The sequence below is a fragment of the Urocampus carinirostris genome, chromosome 8 (genome assembly GCF_059441175.1).
Source record: "Urocampus carinirostris isolate Australia breed hairy pipefish chromosome 8, RoL_Ucar_1.0, whole genome shotgun sequence".
Classification (NCBI taxonomy): domain Eukaryota; kingdom Metazoa; phylum Chordata; class Actinopteri; order Syngnathiformes; family Syngnathidae; genus Urocampus; species Urocampus carinirostris.
The window spans coordinates 24,121,959-24,142,830 of record NC_142356.1 but is presented as its reverse complement, the minus strand read 5'-3'; the positions used below and the strand labels follow the sequence as shown (position 1 = coordinate 24,142,830).

Below are 20,872 nucleotides of genomic sequence, written 5' to 3'. Positions count from 1 at the left end.
TTTAAGTCCGATTGTTAGTCAGCAGTTAAAATAGTGCAGTTATCACACCTTGGAGGGCACCTAGACTAAGTGGATTGGCAAGAATCATGGCTCCAACAAGTGAGATGTCTTTGAGACCAAAGACAGGACCGTTAAACGTTGTGAAGAAGGTAATTCTACTCCTATAGTTGCTAAAGATGTGGGCGGTCAGCAGTATCAAAGATTTGGACCAAGTTCAAACTGCATTGGAAGGTAGTTTAAGTCAAGCATACTGGTAAGGCCAAGGAAGACATGTAGGCGTCAAACAAACAAAAAAGGCCATATGTCTTGAAAACAGAAAATGCACAACAAGACAAATGAAGAGGAAATGGGAGGAAGTTGGAGTCAATGTATGGGACAGAACTGTGCAAAATCGCCTCAAGGAAATGGGATTTTCATATAGGAAATTCCCACAGTCCTTAATGATATTAGGCTGCATGTCAGGCAAAGGCACTGGGGGAGAGATGGCTTTGGTCAAATCTGCTATAAATGCACTAGTTAACATTGAGATTTTGGACATCTTGTTTATTCCTATAATTGATAAAATGTTTGGGGGGGATTAATTTATTTCCCAAAATGACGATGCATCATGCTACAGAGCAAAAACTGTGAAAGCATTCCTTGGAGAAATACGGATCCAGTCACTGTCATGGCCTGCAAAAACCCAAGATCTCAATTGATCCCAATTGAAAACTTGTGGTGGAAATTGAAAAAAAAAAATTCCACAGCAAGGTGACCTGCAAAGATGAGCTCTCAACTGCAATCAAAGAGAGTTGGCACCAGATTGATGAAGAATAATGTTTGGCACTCATCAAGTCCATGCCTCAGAGACTGCAAGTTGTCATAAAAGCCATAGGTGGTACAATTAAATACTAGTGATATGTTTTCACTGTTATTTCTTTGTCTGTTTTTAACGATTCCATATTTTTTCATCAGAATGGAGTGATTCCATTTATTTCCCTGTGCTTGGTCTTTAAAAGTACCATTTTCTGACCACCGCAAAGACTTTATTCATTTTTTTTATTTTTTCTGAATGCCAAGGAGTTGCACTTTTAAAAACTTTATAATGTTTTCATGCTTTTTATCAGTTTGTTCTACAGATTAATATGTCAGATTGAGTACTTGTCCAAGACTGGTGATTCCATACTTTTTGCTAGGCGTTTTATATTCTACGGCTTATGAATGACCTTGATACTTGTTGACATTGTCTGTGGATTGCAACATCCATTGCAAGGCTGGCCATTCTTGAAGAAGAATTACCTCATGTGCAGTCCCTTCTCAAGGTTTCTTTATTTTCCCCCATTCTGGGGTTCTGAGTTTTTCCTTGCCCTCATGAAGCTTTTAGATCAGGGGATTATGTAATATTCTGTGGATTGTGCATCCCTTTGAGACTTCCTGTGATTAAGGACTATACAAATGAAATATACTTTACTTGACTGATAACATATGCAAAGTGTGCCTTCGAGATGTTAGAAACTTCATTGGCAGGGTGAAGTCATGACTAATCAGCACATGTGTATTTAACTTATTTACACAATAGTGCTTTTATGTTATCCATTTTGTTCATTGACCCATGGCAATGTATTATTTCACTTGAAGTCATATGAAAAAGACTCAATATCAATCAGAATAGAATGTTTATTGTTGTGGTGCCACTTAATGCTTTGGAACGATTTCAATTAAACCTTTTGCTGCCATGAAGCACATCAGAGTGGGGGGAGAAGCCTTTCAGCTAATCGTGTTAGCTCTTGGGAGTTTTTATTGTTTTGAAACTAGGGCCCATCTGTATTTAGGTCAAACAGATTCTGAGTTTATTTTAGAAGACCTCTCTTTCCAGATGCGCTTTCTGTTTATGTTTGAATAGGTTAGTTTAAATATTTTAAGTCTAGCTTGGGCTATACTTCAGAACTATACTTTTTATTGTTTTTGTTACCTGCATTTGTAAAACAGTGCCCTAAAGACACATCAGTTTGTGTAAAATCCAATCAAAACATACATCTTTTTCTTGTAGGTCTTTTGATTATTTGCCGTGCATTTCTCCTGACACAATGGTGGCGATAGAGGCGATGGGGAATCAATCATTGTAATGGCTTTGCTATTAATATCACACTGCTGCAGCGTTACCTTTTCTTAGTCATCATATCTCCCTCGTGTACCCCATTAGCCCAGTCTCCAATGGCATCTTGTTACGATCAGATATTTGTTACCTGCTATTTGTCACAAAGATAGGAGGAAATCATTAATAAATCAGGAGTGGGACGGATCAGAAAGCTTTTTCCACAGATCGGTCCATGAATGTAGGTAACAGATCATTTTTGGGATCACCCAAAATAAGACAATTGGACATGGCACTCCAAAATGAATACTTAATAGAGACTTTGAATAGTAAAATCAGGATAGTCAGAAGTATTAAAAAGATAGTGCTGAGAAACTGGTCCAAGCTGTGATAATAGTGCGATGAAAAATAGTGCATTGTGACAATAATTCAATGAAAAGTAGGGCAATAACATTTAGCAGCAACAAAAATTCCCAAATAAGTCGCAATATATATATTTTTTGCAGTTTTGTGCTCTTGTTTATGGTAGTGATGGTCCTGGGGATGAAACTGTCTCTGAGCCTATTTTTAATTTAAGGGTCCTGTAGATTCTACCAAAGGGCAACTGGTCTAAAATGTTGGAGGCAGGGGTAAGAAGTGTTCTTTAGAAATATCGTTAGCTGTTTTGCTGTATAGCACGCCGGCAATGTCTTCCAGCCAACAATTTTATGTGTCGATTATCTGTTTATTATCTGTATGTATTCATTCTCCGCTGCCAGGACACACTTAAGTTTAATTTAACTTTCAAAATACTTGATTGAAAGGAAAAAATATTTTCTATTAAGTCTGTGTTGACAATGCCCAACTGAATTTAGAGGGCTTTTATATTTTTTTCCCCCACCTACCGTAAATTCCGGACTATAAGCCGCTACTTTTTTCCCTAACGTTCAACCCTGCGGCTCATTAAGTGATGCGGCCAATTTATGTAATTTTTCTAACGGCCGCCAGCGGCGCTTGAGTACAAAAGGTAAGATTTAGACCGCTGGAATATATGCGCCAAGGAAAAATGCAACTTCTAAGCTTGTGCACAAATTAAATTAGCGTAAACTTACCCTCATCATGCAAATTGCAAAAAGAAAGGCACATGACGCAGCTTTCAAGCTAAAAGCAATCCGATAAAGAAGGAAACAGACTTATTGCACGTAAACTTTACTTTGCGAGTGTGTTGCTAGCGTGTTTTGGAATAAGGGAGTGTTTTGGAATAAGGGAGTGTGGGACGACGTCTATATGACAGTTTTTTTTCCCGATACTGAAAAAAACGACTTTGATGGCGTCAGTTATAAAGAGGAAGATGAGGATGGTTTACTGTGATTAATAAGGGAGTGTGGGACGACGTCTATATGACAGTTTTTTTTCCCGATACTGAAAAAAACGACTTTGATGGCGTCAGTTATAAAGAGGAAGATGAGGATGGTTTACTGTGATTAATACAAGTACGGTATACTTTTTTAACAGGCCCGTTTACTGTTTTGCGAGCGTGTAGCTACCTGTTACAGTCACGGTTTGGGATGAAAGTTATATTATTATTATTATTAAAGCTTTGAAAACTCTCTCGGTGTACCATCTTTCTTTTGTAAATATGTGTAACCAGGACCCCTTCAAAGTTTATTTACTTCCGCTGAGGAGTTTCGATTATTCTTAACGCTAGAGACTTCAAATGTGGGTTTTTTTATGTATTCATCATATTTTAAGCAAATATTCATAGGACATATTTCTTTAGGGAATCGTCATACACGCAAGTGTATTTTCTTTGCACTTGACGCGATGTTCTACTGACATGTGCTAACGAAAGCGTCTACAGAACACCTAACGTTAGCGTAGCAGCCAGACGAGATGGAATCCAGCGAGGAAGGGGGCCTGAGTGCAGGCAGAGAGGAGAACTACTTCCAATTCTACACTTTCACCGACCGCTCCCATTCCAGCCGGGTGGTGAAAAGTATTATGGACTTGTGCCTGGAAGACGGCTTGTTCTCCGACGTCACCATCACAGTTGACAGTAAAGAATTCCACCTCCACCGACTGGTGCTGTCGGCGCAGAGCAGTTTCTTCCGCTCCATGTTCACCTCCAACCTCAGAGAGGCCCACAACCGCTGCATCGAACTGAAGGACTTGAGCGCTGCCGTCTTCCAGCTGCTGGTCGACTACATCTACCACGGCAACGTTAAACTGAGGGTGGAGGAGTTGCAGGACACCTACGAGATGGCCGACATGTACCAGTTAACGGCTCTTTTCGAGGAATGTTCTCGCTTTCTCTCACGGACCGTGGAGGTCAAGAATTGCTTACAGATGATGTGGCTTGCAGACAGGCACAGTGACCAGGAGTTGTACACATCTGCCAAGCACTGTGCCAAAATCCATTTGGCCCAACTTTATCTGACTGAGGAATTCCTTAATCTGCCGCTCTGTCTGCTTTTAGACATTATCAAAGATGGAGTTCCAAGCTCCCAGAATCCGACTCTTGCCATCGAATCATGGATAAACCACAACAAGGTGGAAAGAGAGGAGTTTACATGTATTCTTCAGGAAAATCTCAAAGAAATAGGCGAGAAAGTTCACATTTACCTGATAGGGAAAGAAGAAACGCGCACTCACTCCCTGGCCGTTTCGCTCCACTGCGACGAGGACGACGCCATCAGCGTCAGCGGCCAGAACAGTTTGTGCCACCAGATCACGGCCGCCTGCTAGCACGGGAGTGATCTCTACGTGGTAGGGGGCTCCATCCCGCGCCGTATGTGGAAGTGCAACATGCACACCATGGACTGGGAACGTTGCGCACCACTGCCCAGGGATCGCCTCCATCACACCATGGTTTCCGTCTCCAGTCAAGACGCCATCTACTCCCTGGGCGGTAAGACACTGCAGGACACGCTCTCCAACGCCGTCATTTTCTACACTGTGAAGGACAACATGTGGACGGAGACCAGCCAGCTGGACACCCCCGTCTCGGGGGCGGCCGGCGTCAATTTGGGGGGCACCGTTTACCTGCTGGGCGGCGAGGAGAACGACATGGACTTCTTCACCAAGCCATCGCGTCTCATCCAGTGTTTTGACACGGCGTCGCACAACTGTCGGATCAAACCGTACATGTTGCCGTTCGCCGGGTGCATGCACGCCGCCGTCCACATGGACGTCATCTTCATCGTCGCGGACGGGGACTCGTTGGTGTGCTACAACCCATTGCTGGAGAGCTTCACCCGATTGCGCTTTCCCGAAGCGTTGAGCTGCGTGCCCTCGCTGTGGAAAGTGGCTAGCTGTAACGGGTGCATCTACGTCTTTCGGGACAAGTGTAAGAAAGGCGAGGCCAACGCACTGAAGTTCAACCCGGCTACGTCTGTCGTTTCCGTCATCAGAGGGTTGAAAATCCTCCTGACAAACTGGCAGTTTGTTTTGGCTTAACAGAGCCAAAACGGAGAAAGCGAGTGGGAAACACTTCTTCGGTCAGCGGTATGAGTTTGGACGAAATGAGGGGGAAATTGAATGCTTCCAACTTTGTGGCAACCTTTACAGGCTCTTAAAGGGCTTTGAGAGGCTGATTTGCAACTTTATATTTTTGTAATGTATTTATTTTAGAGACTTTTCTGATATGTTTTCCACGGGCGAATCAGATTCAGATTTACTTTATTGTCATTCGTGTACACGTGTATACAGAACGAAATGTCGATACATCTGACCCGCACAGTTTCCTTGAGCGTCAGCCGGGATAGATAAGATTAACCATGTCTTCGTCAGAATTTTAGCGCATCAGTTCGTCATCTCGCGGTTCAGTTGTTAAATGGTCCAGTTTATTGTCCAGAGAGCAAACGTTGGAGAGGAAAATGGATGGGAGAGGCGTTTTGAAGGGTTTAGCCTTTAGCCTAGCTGTTAGCCCGGCCCGACAACCTCGCTTCCTCGTCCAGTCACGCCGCTGTCTTGCCACTCTGCTTCGCGGCTTTGTAGGCCGCTGGGTCAAAAAGAAGGGGCGAAAACAACGGGGGCTGACGGGAAGTGGAGTAAAGGTGAGACGTGTTTTTGGACGCAGCGGACAATAGCGGATGTATATATTTCCCACCCTTACCTTTGGAAATATAGACTTTTTCCTTGGATTACTTTCAACGGGACTCTGCAGGTCTGCATCAAATCTTAAGTACCGGTAACATTTTCCGTTCATTTTGCCGACTGTGGTTTTTGGACTGTGTACTTTATATTCAGTTACAATCGCGGGACTTAAAGTCGGGTTTGGGTTACGTTTGTGATTGTGTTACATGTTTTAATGTGAGCGCATGCGGCTTATATATACAGGTGCGGCTTGTGTAAGTACAAAAGCGGTTATCCTCTTAAAATGTGGTGGGTGCGGCCTATAATCAGGTGCGCTCTATATTCCGGAATTTACGGTATTTGCTTTAATCTATTATGAGAGCTGTTCAGGACTCACAGCACATTAGGAAAGTGGGAGATAGTTATTTCATGCTTGTCCTCGCGTTTTTCTGTTTTTGTAGCATGATGATGGTGAAAGTAAAAAAAGGCCCTTCTAAATACAGTCAACGCCGAACAAAACCCCCCAAAAAAAGAAAGTGTGTATAACAGTGGTCTTTTCATGAGTACATATAGCACACGAGCAATCTATGGCTCAATTTAATGACTATATATTGCTCGGAGACAAAATAGAACATGCGCATTTATTCTAACTACAGTTTACAGTCAAGGTGTCACACCAACATAACCTGGTATGGCTGTAAATGGCTAAATAGTCCTTTTATGGAACTTTATTAAACATTGTACATACATTTTTGAGACGCTTAATGATGAAAAGCCACAGAACAAATTTAACTCTAAACAAACACTTTACCCAGAAGCTCTAGCAAAGCCCCTAGAGCAATTTTATTGGGTGAGCGGTAGAATTGGGCGTAGCTATACATAGGCGCGCACACACTCTTTCTCCTTTCCTTTCTCCAGTGCTGTCTGCACTGAAGGTAAATAGGTTGGTTCCATTGTTTTCAGTGTTTCGTGACATTTTTACAATAGAACTTAGCTTGCACCTTGTTTTGAAACCTTTATTTAGGACAAAAATGAGCCTCAACACGCTAGAGTGACTGCGAGAGGGAAACACATTTTTACGTGTGTCCACTACACACACTCTGGCATTGTTATTATTTAATACATTTTATGAAATCATTTTATGTCACACAAGGAAATAAAATGAGATAAAAATTAACTCATTGTCTGGAGAGTGGGTTTTGGCAGTTGTGTTGATTTGTTTTTTTTTCTTAAAATATATGGTGTGGCTCTCTCTCTCTCAAAAAAAAAAAAAAATCAAAATATTTTTCCATTTATGGCTCTTTAGATCAAAAATGTTCCAGACCCCTGGTGTATAAGAAATGTGCATCCTTGTTTGCACCTCACAAGCAGCTTGACAGATGCTGCAATGATGACCTGAGCTACTCAGCGAGTAGACAACTGGATACTTCCAGACAGCACCTTTTAAAGTGCACTGGCCTTCAAAATTCCCAAGTCCATTGTGATGAAATGACTGGTTATTGCTAAATAGCCCTGGTATTTTGCCTGCACATCTCTATCTTTTATGAGCACTACAGAAACGGCTTGCCAAAACTTAGCGACAACTCGTATCTTTTCCTGCTTAAAATTATCAGAAGGAATTATTCTTCTATCAGCCAATCACCAGGGTGAATTTGCTTCCAATGTGTGGCCCTAGCCCCACTAACACAGAGTTCCGATTTTTCCAATACATTTTTTCGATATTAAACAAGGAAGCCAAAATGCACCAAGACATGTGATTTATATGCTCCTCAAGGTTTTTAAAACCTCCTCCATTCCTCTGGTTGCCATGATCACATGTGCCCCAATGGCTGCATTTTAGTTCTTAAACTAACCATGGTATAGTCTGTTCAGCCCTTTGAGACTTTTTGTGATTAAGGGCTATACAAATAAATATGACTTGACTTGGATTATGCGTGTAATGTGTGTCCAAGAAGTGGACATGGATCGACCATCATCCGTTGCACAATTATAAAAAATTTTTTGTCAATGATTTATCTCTTTTTACTGTGCTATAAAAATAAAAAAATCCTTTTTTTGCATTTCATTTATATAAAATGAACACAAAATGAGGGTTGGGCAATACAAATTTAAATCTGTTACGTTTTGTAACATTTCTTTGTTAAACAGTCAACAAAACTTCCCCAAAATGCATGTTTGTATTGTTACAGCTGTTCCCTGTTTTCATACAGATTATAGCTGTCGTCTGCAGCATTCGGGCAGATTACCATTGTAATCTCATGCGCCGTTTTTTTCTGCTTGGTAACAATTTTTCTTTCAAACCATACAACTGCATGCAAAAGTGGCTTGGTAGTTCTCGTGTGATTCTGCTAGACCGCTCGCCCTCCTTCTCGATTAATGGATGCGTCGGCAGCTCAAATGTCATTTTGAGGAGAGCACTTTTATCGACAACTTGGAGGAGCTCAGTCAGAACGGAGTTGGTTGTTATCCTAGCGCGGTATGTATTGTGTTTGTGTGTTTCGGCCGAGGAAAGCATCGTCAGTTCACAGCATCTGGAGTCGGATGAGGATTCTTGCTTCTTGTGTTGATGTCCTTGCAACAGTAGGGAAATGTGTTTTGTGGATGTAAGTGGAGTTGGTGGGGAAACGGTCCGAAACCTTTGGTAATGTTGCTTTCTGGATATAAGTTAACATCTGAATCCTGAAGATATCCTCATCCCTGGCACTCCAAACTCAAGGAACAAGCGGCATGTGGAATACAATGCAAAAAAGCCCTCGGAAGTGAGAACAACTTGGGGAGATTACGCAAACTACATTAAGGGGTTGTATTTTTTGTGCTCTAATGAGCAGTTGGATGTGCGGCTGTGGCTGCAGCATCATATCCTCTTTAATGAAGAGGCTGGGTTGCACGCCGTGCTGCTCAGACCTCCTCTCTTGCAGTCACACTTCAGAGCATCTGCAGCGGCTGGCTGCCGGTGACCGGCCGAAGTCCAAGGTAATGGCACTCATGTGTTTATTTTTTTTCTGTGAGCGGCCAAAAAGTCTGAGGTGGCGTATGCACTTATAGTGATCCTTCGGTAATAGCTGTTAATAAGGTACATAAGCATTGCCTGCGAAAAGTGAAAATCCGCAAAGTAGCGGTGCATCTTAGGTACGAACTTACCTTGAGATGACATAATTACAGACTGAGAGTATACGATTGTAACAAAATAACTATAGATCAATAAGTAATAACACACAATACAAAATTAGGGGACTTCACCTTCCAGTGTAAGAAAGCAATTTAGAGAATGACTGGCCAGCTGCACTCTAGCATTGGATGTCCTCAATTTGAGCAAGATCTCCAGGATGTTTAAAATATAACTTCTCCAAATGTTGTGTTTCCCACGAGTTGTAGCTACAGGTCATTCATTTATAGGTAGTGGACCTGGTGCAGGGGCAGCTTGTGAGGGTTGTTAGCTTAGCTGTAGCAGTAGGTCGGACCAGCAGCACCACTATAGCCCTCTCCCAGACGCCACCTCCTCGAACCCAATATTGATCCACAGAGCACCCACTGGTGATCACCATTTCTTTGCGCTCCTCTGACTTTCCTCAAAGTCTGATTTAATTGATAGTTTTGTTTTCAATGTAACAAGCCACTAACAGCTATCTATGCTGCGGTGTCCTCCTACTGTTTAACGGCATACACCAGCCTATCACAGTTGCACCCCTTCAACACAAAGCACCCTCCCTAATTTTCTCCTGATGTCTATCAGAACACATTGTACAATACAATGACAATCTAAACCATTCCATTCAAAATCCGCAAAGCAGTGAAACGGTGATAACCCGAGTGTGAAGTAGCGAGGGATCTCTGTACTCATTCTTCAGCAATTTTTAAAACTTGACGGATGTCATTACCTGCAGGATAAATGAAATATTGCAGGGAAAAACACAAGTTAAATCAAGTGATGCCAGGAATGACAAAACACAAACTTTAAAATTACTTGTGTACTTTTATATTACGTAGGAATGAAGCACAGCCATTATTATATAGATAACACAGAAAGGTATTTAATTTTGATAATTTACATATTTTAAATCAATGCTTGCTAACCTGATTACTCAAATTGTAATTGCTTCAAATTGCTGTACACAGCACACACGGAAACTTACCTCTCCAACTATAACATAAAAATATACAGGCACAGTGTAGGAGTGCCTCACAGTGCACATAACAGTATTGAATACTTAAGTTACTGCTTTCCTATAAGGCAGCATTTTGGTAGCATCCTGTAACTTCTTGGGAGGGATTGAATAAAGTTTTCTAACAATTAAAGCCAAAAATTCTGTTCAGTGTTTCATGAAAAATGTTTCAGCAGAAAAACAACAGACGATTGTCTGAATGTTTAACACCTTGCATGAAGATGTTCCCCTTTGATTCCGATTAAACAACACCATTAGCTGATGCTAATCAGTGATGTAAATAAATGTTATTGCAAGTCATATTTGGTGTTTGAAAAACCATTTGGTCAATCGAGCTTCTGATTATTTTATTCTAAACACAACTTCTGATGTCACATACGATAATGTATCAATATGTTATGACAAACCCGTCAAATCCTTGACTGAAGTTGCATGAGTCACAGTGCCCTTGTGCTTATGCTAAGTTCCTTTGAAACAGTTCTGAAACTCCAACAAGTGTTGCATCAGAGAGCAGCAGAGTAATTGATTATTTAATGGAAGCGAGAGCCCTGACAACAGTGTACTACAAATCAGTCATTCAAAATGGATTACTTTAGACTGGCTGCAGTGATTGCTGTTCTTTCTCAAGTGGACAAACAAATTATTCTCCCGAAAAGAACAAAGAACAGGATTGTTCATGTTTTCATTGCTGTAGACTTAGTTTCTAAAGTTCCTCCTGTCTGTTTTATGGGTTAGGAGACATAAAATAGCTGATTTTACAGCAGCCAGATCACTTCGGGGCAATTGGCCACTTTCACAATAGGTTATGAATTCTCGTAGATTCAAATACAATTTATGCTCTCACAATTAACAATAGAACCGCTCAAAGGAAAATTGTTATCATGCCACTGTTGCATGAAAACTGTAGTGATGACAGTATTCTTTTGGATGAAGACATGGTTTTTATATTTTAAAGACTATCATTCCCTCCGCCCCTAAAAAAAGTGCTCTCTGGTCATACTGATAAAAACAAATTGCTTATTCTTTGGTACGGTTAAATAAGGAGAGATAATGCACTATTGGAATGACATTGGCTCAAATCAACAGTTTGATGATGCTATAGCTGGGATTTAGCCATCTCATAATTTGAGGGCTGTAAACAATAGACAGAGAAGGCGGATATTTACCTGATTTTTATTTCTTCCGCAAAATCATGCAACTACTCAATTTAGATTTCCAACCATTTAGCCGCTGCAATGTAAAAGTGCATACATTTTTACTCAGGATGCACATATTTTGAAATCCTATATTCTCTTGTGGACGTCCAACTTCAAAAGGGAAGACACAAGGGACTTGACTCTAAATAGAAAAAAAAATCAATGAATAGCTTATGCATGGAACGGGAGAGGCAAAGAAAACAAATACAAAGGATTGTATTGAAGGTTTGAATGGAGTGAAACACATGGACAAAAGTTTTATTTTTTATGAAAAATAAAGCAACCTAGTTTTAATAATAGTGATATCGTTGACTAACATAAAATTAACCATTAATCCATTTTGGATGTTAGATCAGGATAATCATTTCAAACTATAAAGTAATTAGCCTTTGCAGAATATATAAAAAATCTGAAGTCAAGGGATTTGTTCACTTAGTAGCGAGTAAATTTAATTAGTAGCCCAACTTGAAAGTTATGTAAAACCAAAAAGTGATTTTCAGCAATGGTTTTGTCGCACAGCACTGCAGGTAGTTGCTCTTGAGAATCACTACTCAAAAGCTTCCTGGCTGTTTATTGAACCGTTTGCATTTGAAGTCAAGTGGACACTGCATCAATACTAGCAAGTAGTTCCTGAATGTCTTTATAGAAAGTCGATGTATTTTCGCCTCACTCCTGCTATGCTCTGAAGGTCACACACTTGTCATTTATTTGCTAACGTACCATAGAGTTCAGCCTTTATTTTTTTTTTTTACACTACTCTTGCTTTCACTAGTTTTAAAAACAATATTATATTTTTTTGTGCCTTGTATTTTAATTACTTGGTAAGCCTTGGTTTATAAATGAGCAGTTGTCACTATTTATTTATTCGTTATGCCATTAAAATCGCATCTGCACATTCTGTACACCTGCAACTGGAGACAAATGACATATTTTTCAGTAATTGGTTGAAGGGTAATTATGTAGAAGGTACTAACATGAGCGTTAATGGTTGCTAGACCCTTTCTAAAACCCTGTGATTAACTGTCGGCCATTCGCACTTCCAGGTCAGTCATGGTTGGTGGTGGATCATAGTCAAACATTTTGCCATGGAATCATTCAATTCCAAAGGTAAAAAAATAAACTTGGCTGTTTGCTTTATGGTGTTTTTAAATATTTTGCCCAGCCCATAACAGAGGTAGGGTCTCTCTCCTGACTAAATACCATCCTGTCACCCAAATACCCTAATATGAGTTTGTTGACAAACCCCAATTTTTGTGCGTGTTCCACGGAGCTAGAGCATTTTGTCTCCTATTTCATACCCTGGAACATGTAAACTATACAGTTTACAGCTGTTTAAAATTTACTTTACTTGTTCTGTAACTACATATGTTTATATTTTCTCTACTATTAAATGTAAAAAGACTTAATGGGCCCAACTGCAATCTTTCAACACTAAAATGACCTTCATACTCATGTCGGCTTAACGCCTGAAAATCGAGCACAAATCTGTTGTGGTATTTTAAATTTTATAGAATTGGGCCTTTTTTAATCAACCATACAGTACACTGTAGCTAAGTTGGGGTAATGAATACATTGTTTTCCAGATAACCGATTGAGCAATTAAGATAAAGAGACGATTTTATTCTCTACAGACTCGTCTCACCTTTTGGCGCACCACGTATGTTTTTAGATCATTATGAGGAAAGCGGATGAAAAACCTTTTTCAAGTTATTCTCAAGAGTGGCTACAAACAACTTTAAGCAAAATAGTTTACCATTTTTGATAGTTCAAATATAGTTTAATTAAGACACACACAATCTCTGATTTGTATTGATTTATATTACCAATCTTATACAGAAGAAACTTGAATAGAACACAAAACAAAATTAAAATAAAAAATTAAAGAAAGATAAAGGTTAGGGCCTCAACTGGCACCATTTAAATGGAAAAACGTCTGCTTAATTTTTTACATAACTCTCATTTGTTAGAATTCCCCCTTTAATGTCACACCAATACCTAGCACCGTGAGATGGACTGTGGTTCTGTTTGAATGAAGGTGAAGGCAAGGACCCGATGTCCTCAATGATGGAGCGGTGGGGAACCCTTAAGGCTGGAGACCGGATCACGAAGAGGACCAGGGGATGTAGTGTGTTGAAACTGGGTGGCTAGAGGCTTTCTTTGAGGTTGCTGACTGGGTCCCACCGGCTTGGACGTTGGCTCAATCAGGCTTAGATGCTAATGAGGCAAAGTTCTCTTTTTGATTGTTAAGCTGAAACTTGGTCAGAGCCTATTTTGGTTGCTTATGGGCCAGGATATGGTCCTGTGATGGTTGTATGGCTGGAACCTGGCTCACTGGTTTCAGAGACCCTTTTGGCCTCTTGTAACCCATACCTCTTGTCCGCTTGCTGGCTTCTTTTAAGTGAATTGCGAGGTGTCAGGCCTCCTGGCTCACGGTTCCATCCTCCTAGGCGTGGAGGCCTCCCACCCCTCCGAATGACCTGTTCCTTTGTTTCCCACATGTAAGATAAGAAGATAACCTCTAGATGTGAGATTTGTTATCAGATAGCTCAGTCTCTGTGAATAATTTAAATAAAGCATGGTATTCAAATGTTCTGACATTGTTTTATCATTTGATATGATTTGATAGCAAAACGGAATTCTGACCCAATGTTGACTGCACTACAACTCCTGAACTTTCATTTCCCCAGTGCTAGGGCTTTAATATATTTATATGGTGAGCATCACTACTTTGTTACTGACTACTGTGAATGGGTTAATTTGTTAAGATTTTGTAATCCCCACAAAATCACTGACCATCACTGGTGAGCTATTGTGCTGTTGGTCCGCGAGCCACCCAAGCGTTCTTTTAGGACTACTGTATTAGGTTGCTGCGGGAACCACTTTGTAGCTCCACCCCTACTGTATAAAACGTCCAATCACAACCAAATATACACAGATTTTGAAGGGCGTATTCTTTTTTTACACACTATACTGTCATAAGAAAGTATTTGGTCACCCCTTATTAGGGCTTCACGATTTTGGAAAAAAAGCCTAATTGCGAATTTTCAGACCTGTATTGTAATTTCAATGTGATTTTCGATTTTACTAGAAAAGTGCATTTCTGTGCTTGTTTTGTTTTTGGGGAGAACTTACCTCAAGATTATGTCCCTAGGGACTGAGAGTATACCACGATAACAATATAGCTATAGATTAACAAATAAAAACAGAATTGCAGTTGAATAGATAGTTTTTGTTCTCATTATATTTAAGTACAATGAAATTGGAGGCTTACTCCTTTCAGTGTTAGAAAATGATTTAGAGAAGCTAGCTAGCGTCCGGGAACAGAGACTTCTGCAAGGTCTTTGTGATGATTATTTTACAAAAGTCCCAAATGTAGCGGTTTTGCACAAGTGGTAGCTACAAGTTGTTCGTTTTATGGGTAATGGATCGTGCTTTGGTGACTAGCCGTTTTCGGTAGCGATGGCTTAAGAGTTGTTAGCCTAGCTGTTAGCGTTCCCTCCCGACACTGCCTCAGTCAATTCACTAAAAATCCAGGAAGCACCTGCTGGTGATCAGCTATCTTTGCACTATTTTGACTTTCCTCAGAGTCAGATTTAATTAATAAATGTATTTTCAATGTAACCAGCCACTATTGCTACAATCTAAGGCGTTTATTTTGGTGGCCAGTCGTGGTCCCAGATTCTTGACTGAGCACCTCGCCAACAGAAGCCTATCAAAGTCGTGCACACACGTCTTGCAAACTTTTCCTCGCCTTTATTGGCTGGTGCTATTAAAACCTGCTTCAGATTGTTGAACCACAAAATGTGACAAGTCTTGTTGGCCAAACACTCAACTCATTTAAGAAACTGGAACTATGAATCCTTGGAAAAAACGCAGTGGTTTGCAGTTACTCTAACGCATTACGTCACATTGCGATATTGATTCGATTTCTGTTAATCGTGCAGCCGTACTCCTGATCATTTGACTGACATTTGCTCTGATTTTTAACTATTGTTCACAAGTATCTACTGGTACTGACTGGAATCCATATGACCTTTAACTTTAACACGACCTTCCAAGTTTTATCTTGGAATGGTGTGTTCTTCTTATGCCATGCATACAGGTACCACAAATTGCTATGTTAAATAACAATTTTATTGTCATCAGTCCACACCACTTCATTCCAAAATGATGCTGATTCGTCCAAATGTGGTTAAGCATATCTTAAAACAAATTCATTTGTGCCGTTTGTGCAGAAAATGATTCTTGCGCATCACTCTCCCATACTACATTTTCTTGTGTAAAGTGCTGAATGATGCACAATGACATCATCTGCTGCAAGATCATGTTGTAGGTCTATGGAGCTGGTCTGTTAGTTGGGCCCGACTATTCTCACCATCCTTTGCCTTTGAGATTATTTTAGCCTGACACTCTAGGCCTTAAGTATAACTGTGTCTGTGGGCTTCCATTTCCTGAAATTTGTTTCTCAAAGTAAAAATCTTTTCATAAAACTGTACATGGTAGAGATGAGGTAAATATTTGATGCATCACAATTCTGACTATAATGAATCTGAATCGATTCATAATGGTTCAAACTTTAATTATTAAACTGTTTCTTATTACATAGAGTATTACAAATTGCAGGGAAGTTAGAAGCAAGATTCTGTTTGCACAGAGATATTAAATGGCACGTGTTCTTGACCAGGCCTTTGTAAACAAAAAGCTTCTCATTCGAACACAGACGCGTAGAAGCAGTTCGCTTTTCGCAATGATGATTGCGGAACACAACTTGACAAAAGTAAAATTCTATGCTAGTTGTGCTGTGCTAAGATATCAACCCCTCTGATGTGTTTGAGTGATGGTTGGACACGGGGTGACACTACCTGATGATTTTCGACTTAAAATCAAGGTAAAAAATATCTATGATTGAACTTTAAGGGACGGGTTGCATGGAATTATTTTTTACCTTAATTGTGCTTTTTATTATGGGGCGGCAGTGGCTCAGGAGGTAGAGCGCTTGTCTTGGCATCAAGAGATCGCAGTTTGAATCCCGGCTCCTCCGTGTTACATGTCGAAGTGTCCTTGGGTAAGACACTGAACCCCTAATACCCCAATGAGCAGGTTAGCGCCTTACATGGCTGCACGGCCGCTATTGGGAAATGTATCACAATGTAAAGCGCTTTGGGAAGTCTTGACTTGAAAAGCGCTATATAAATGCAGATTTCATTTTTCATTTCATCATCGGTGATTGAAAAGTGAAAGTTTGGCCATCGATTAAAAAAAAAAAAATGATGCCTAGTTGTCTTTCCAGAAATTTGAACACGTTTCATTCTTTCATAACACGGAGAGGTGACTTTGACAAACCTAAGGAATTGTTTTCCTATAAACAAAACAAAACAAAGAAAAACAAACTTTTCAAACTTCAGAATTAGTCATTCGACTTAAATTAGTACTTGTGTTCTATTTTTGCATTTTATATATCTGTACCTGAAATTAATTAAATACTTAGCTTGTTAGAAATGCACAGCTATTAAAAACATGTGTTTTATTCTTAGTGAGGGTAAAAATGTTAAAAAAAAATTCATTTGATGATCACTATCAGAAATAACTGTCGTCGCGTTACCAAATATTCCCAACTCTACAAACTACAAATCCCTTCTGATTTGCATCAGACATGACAACCTCCCCCCAAAGTAATAAGACACTTGTCTTCTTGCTTTAATCACGAGAAAAAATGGTACACCGTATCTCCTTGAAATTCCTTTTTAGCCACACACCCCTAACCACCTGAGTTGGATATGAATGCGTGTTCAAATATGTGACACTTCCTGTCTACTCACTTGCTATTTCGCAAGCCATGTGTGTACTGGTAACAATAGATTGAGCGGCAGCAACAAAGGAAGCAACAAACACATTTCACCACCAAAGTGCATGAACCTCGATCAGCCGAGACCACAGTTTTAACTATTCATGGTCCTTCCGCCTTGGCGCTTCAGGCCATAGAGCGATGGTCCCAGGGGGGCCGTGCAATCTGAGCTCTTGTCTAATGCTTCCCACCGCAGAACCGAGACTATCCAAGAAAATGGAGACTGGTGACATTGTCCTCAAAGTCAAATGAATATCTTTTAGTAGCGTACCAGATTTTTTTTTTTTTTTTAAAGGGTGCCGGCTTCCTAGACATATTTTCCAATGTCTCATGACCTGATAAGATTTCGGAGAAATGCAGCTTCATTTCAGCTGATCGTTGTGGAGTTAAAAAGGGGGGGATGTACTTGTTAACAGTTTGTTCTCTGGGAAATGTGTAAAATTGGCTCTTGTGTGGATATGCTTGATGTGATGTTGCTAAATATTTTAAACTGGATGAGTCCTGTACTTAATCAATGGGTTTATTGTTAATACCTGAACACTGTGAAGACTTTGACCCGATCTCCCTTTTTTGTGTCCGTCACAAAGCACCCAGACTGCATAAATATCACGGCGAGCTGTTAGCAGAGTTGTTTTCTTTTTTCCCCCCCATATTTTTCTTTACTGCTTCTTCTTACTGCTGTTGCTCGAAGTGACAAGGCCCATCTTCTGTTGAATAAGGCTTTAATTTAATTAGTTACTTTAGAAGTTTCTGTATGTTACAACTTGAGACCAACACTTTTGTGCCTGAGCGACTCTCGCCAGAGATAATATTCATGTAAAATGCCTTACTCAGTTGGAAACTGTATCTGGCATCAATGAATTCCATTGTCAACTATCTCTATTATTAATTTTTGTTTACAACATCGACTGATAATTGCAGTCCTAGTTACAAATAAGCAAAAACAAAATGTTATCATCTTCGAAACATGCACCCCTGCTTCTTTTTTTTTTAAATTAACACCGTAGATTCCAGAATATTTTACCCCTGTATTACTTTATGTGCTTAGTTTGGTGTTTCAGCAGATAACAACAGGGACACTTTATGTATATCAAAAATGTCCAAATAATAGGACTTAAGTCTTTATCTGCATTTGTTGCTCCACATAAGCTGCAAAAGCTGTTTCATTGTTCACTTATCAATGTGTTTTTTCCCTTTGTCTTTATGTTTCAGGAAAGACCTATTTTATTCAAATTCTAATGATTGACAGTTTGACACGTATTCTTTTCTCTCTTCAGCATGTCAAGACGTTCTCCTCTTCAGACAGCTTAGCGAAGGTGCAGGAGGTAGCAAGCTGGCTTTTGGAAATGAACCAGGATCTGCTGTCGGGGGGCAGCAGCAGCAGGCGGAATCGGGGCACCGGGGCTTCGGCGGCGAGAGGTAACGCCTCCTCCTCCGCCGCCCAGGCGCCCCAACAGCCGGCAGAGGAGGCCGACGAGGATGAGCACATGAGCCGGGTGCTCGATGATGAGGATCGGCCGCGACAACAGGTGAATAATACCACGTTTATACAATTCTTATATAAAGTGAGGTAGAATGCTTTGCTGTTACTGTATTTTCTGCAGTCTGTGTGTATAAAAGCCCAAACTAGCCCGAGCCCGACCAATTACCTAACACATAAATTAACACGAATTTTCCGATTTTTGAGGACTCAGGAGGGAGGAGGAAACTGTAATTTTGACTGACTCCGATTATTATTGATGACCCAAATTGCAATACATTTTATGTAACAGGATTCACGGTAAATACGGTACTTAAAATATTACTTTATGCAACTCTCCAGGCTGAGACCTCGCAAGTGGATGTGGACGGAGGACAGCCATGGGCGCCCACTAAGTCTGATCCAAGGAACGGCCCCCATGGCGAAAGCGGGGGAGACGAGGATGTTCCCCCCAGTAAGGTGAACCAAGCTGAGAAAGGACCCCATTGGACATGGAGGACTGAGCAGAGGCAGCGGACGCAGGAGGACGAGGATGAAGAGGAGGAGGAGGAAGAAGACGAGGAGGACAACCATAACAACAACAGTAGTAGTCACCAAGAGGAGGAGGAGAGGACAGAGGGAGGGGATGGACAGAGGAGAACAAAGGAGGAGGACGATGAAGATGAGGAGATGGACCAGGACAGTGACGACTTTGAGCATTCAGCAGAGAGCGGGCGTGAAGAGGATGAGGAAGAGGAGTATGAGGAACCTGAAGAAGGGATGATGTCCCCCTCCATCAGGAACAACACGACAGTTGCCAGCAACAATGTGGAATCACACCAAAGTTCCTCCAACAAGAAGGTAAGCTTCATTTTTCAAATGTATGAGTGTAGTGTGGTCACTGAGCACTGATACACCGTCAGTAAAAACATTGGCGCCCTCTTTTGACCAAAAGGCGTTTTTGCACCTTTCATTTCTAATGGCTTTTTAAAAATATATAAAAACAAAGCCTACTTAATGAGTGGTGTCATTACTCATTAATCACTTTTATTGAAATGTATAAAATATTCTTATATTCCACCACCAATCTGCCCAAAAATAATTCAGGCAAATATAATTACAATATTTATAGGGATTTTTTTTTTTTTTTCAAAAGCCTTTACTGTCCACTCTACTTCATTATTGCACATTTGTACTCTGTCCGTCCGTCCTCAATGATTCATTCATTAAATGAAAAAAAAATCTGGTAGGAGACTGACTGATCAAAGTACTCCTAACATACTTAGCACAGTTTGTGGGAAGCTTTTTAAAAAGTTGCTAATTTTAGTGCAAGTGACATGCTTGACTAAAACCTTTGAAGGACTTAAACAGCATGACTTGAATTGTTTTGCATGCTTACATCTAAAAATTGGCCCTACTTGATTTCCCCCCCCCTTTTTTTTTATTTTATTTTTTTTTTATTTTTTTTAGAAAATGCATTTGTTTTTAAATTAAAATTATGTGTGTTTTGCAAACTCACCCCTTAGCTTTCTAAATTTAATTCTTGTTTATCTTTGTTGAACTCTGCTTCTCTTCCAGACGCTTGCTTGGAATTTATCAATTTAGACTAAACTCTTCTCCAGCAGGGGGAGACATTTAGACAAGTTTTTTTTTTCGAACGTAGCGTTGGTCTCTTCCTTCTAACCCGCTTCTAAGCTTCCTCTGTGAACGATTCTCTGCTTTTTGTCAGACAGCCAAAGCTGCTGTTTATTTTTTACGGTTGTGCCTTTGATGCTTGATTACGTTTTCCACTTTTCAAATTTGCCCAATGCAGACAGATACACTTCTTTTGCTCTGCAGTGCTTTTGGAAGCCTATTGCAAAACAATTTATGCAAAAGGTGACCATCACTCACAATACAACATCTCTCTTTTTTATTATATTTAACTGTATATGTCACTCATTCAGCCTGTATTAATATGCTGATGCACGGCATTCATTGTTATTAACAGCAAAAAAATAAAAATCAATTATTTTGTTGACAGTTAAGAAAAGGGATGGAAAAACAATGGCACATTTAATGATGCTAACAGTCAATTATCCA

The 20,872-nt window shown here is 40.2% G+C and overlaps 1 protein-coding gene and 1 pseudogene across 1 annotated transcript in view; both read left to right on the top strand.

The window, feature by feature from the left end:
* fbxw7 (F-box and WD repeat domain containing 7) overlaps positions 1-20,872 on the top strand; it is a 103,170-nt gene that overhangs the window by 13,914 nt on the left and 68,384 nt on the right. Inside the window, exons 3-4 of the mRNA XM_088342034.1 lie at positions 18,609-18,860; positions 19,154-19,651. Of these exons, the coding sequence (XP_088198160.1) occupies positions 18,678-18,860; positions 19,154-19,651 (681 nt within the window). The 5' untranslated portion in view covers positions 18,609-18,677. The remainder of the gene's footprint in view (positions 1-18,608; positions 18,861-19,153; positions 19,652-20,872) is intronic.
* On the top strand, positions 3,731-5,730 carry LOC148361286 (kelch repeat and BTB domain-containing protein 4 pseudogene; annotated as a pseudogene).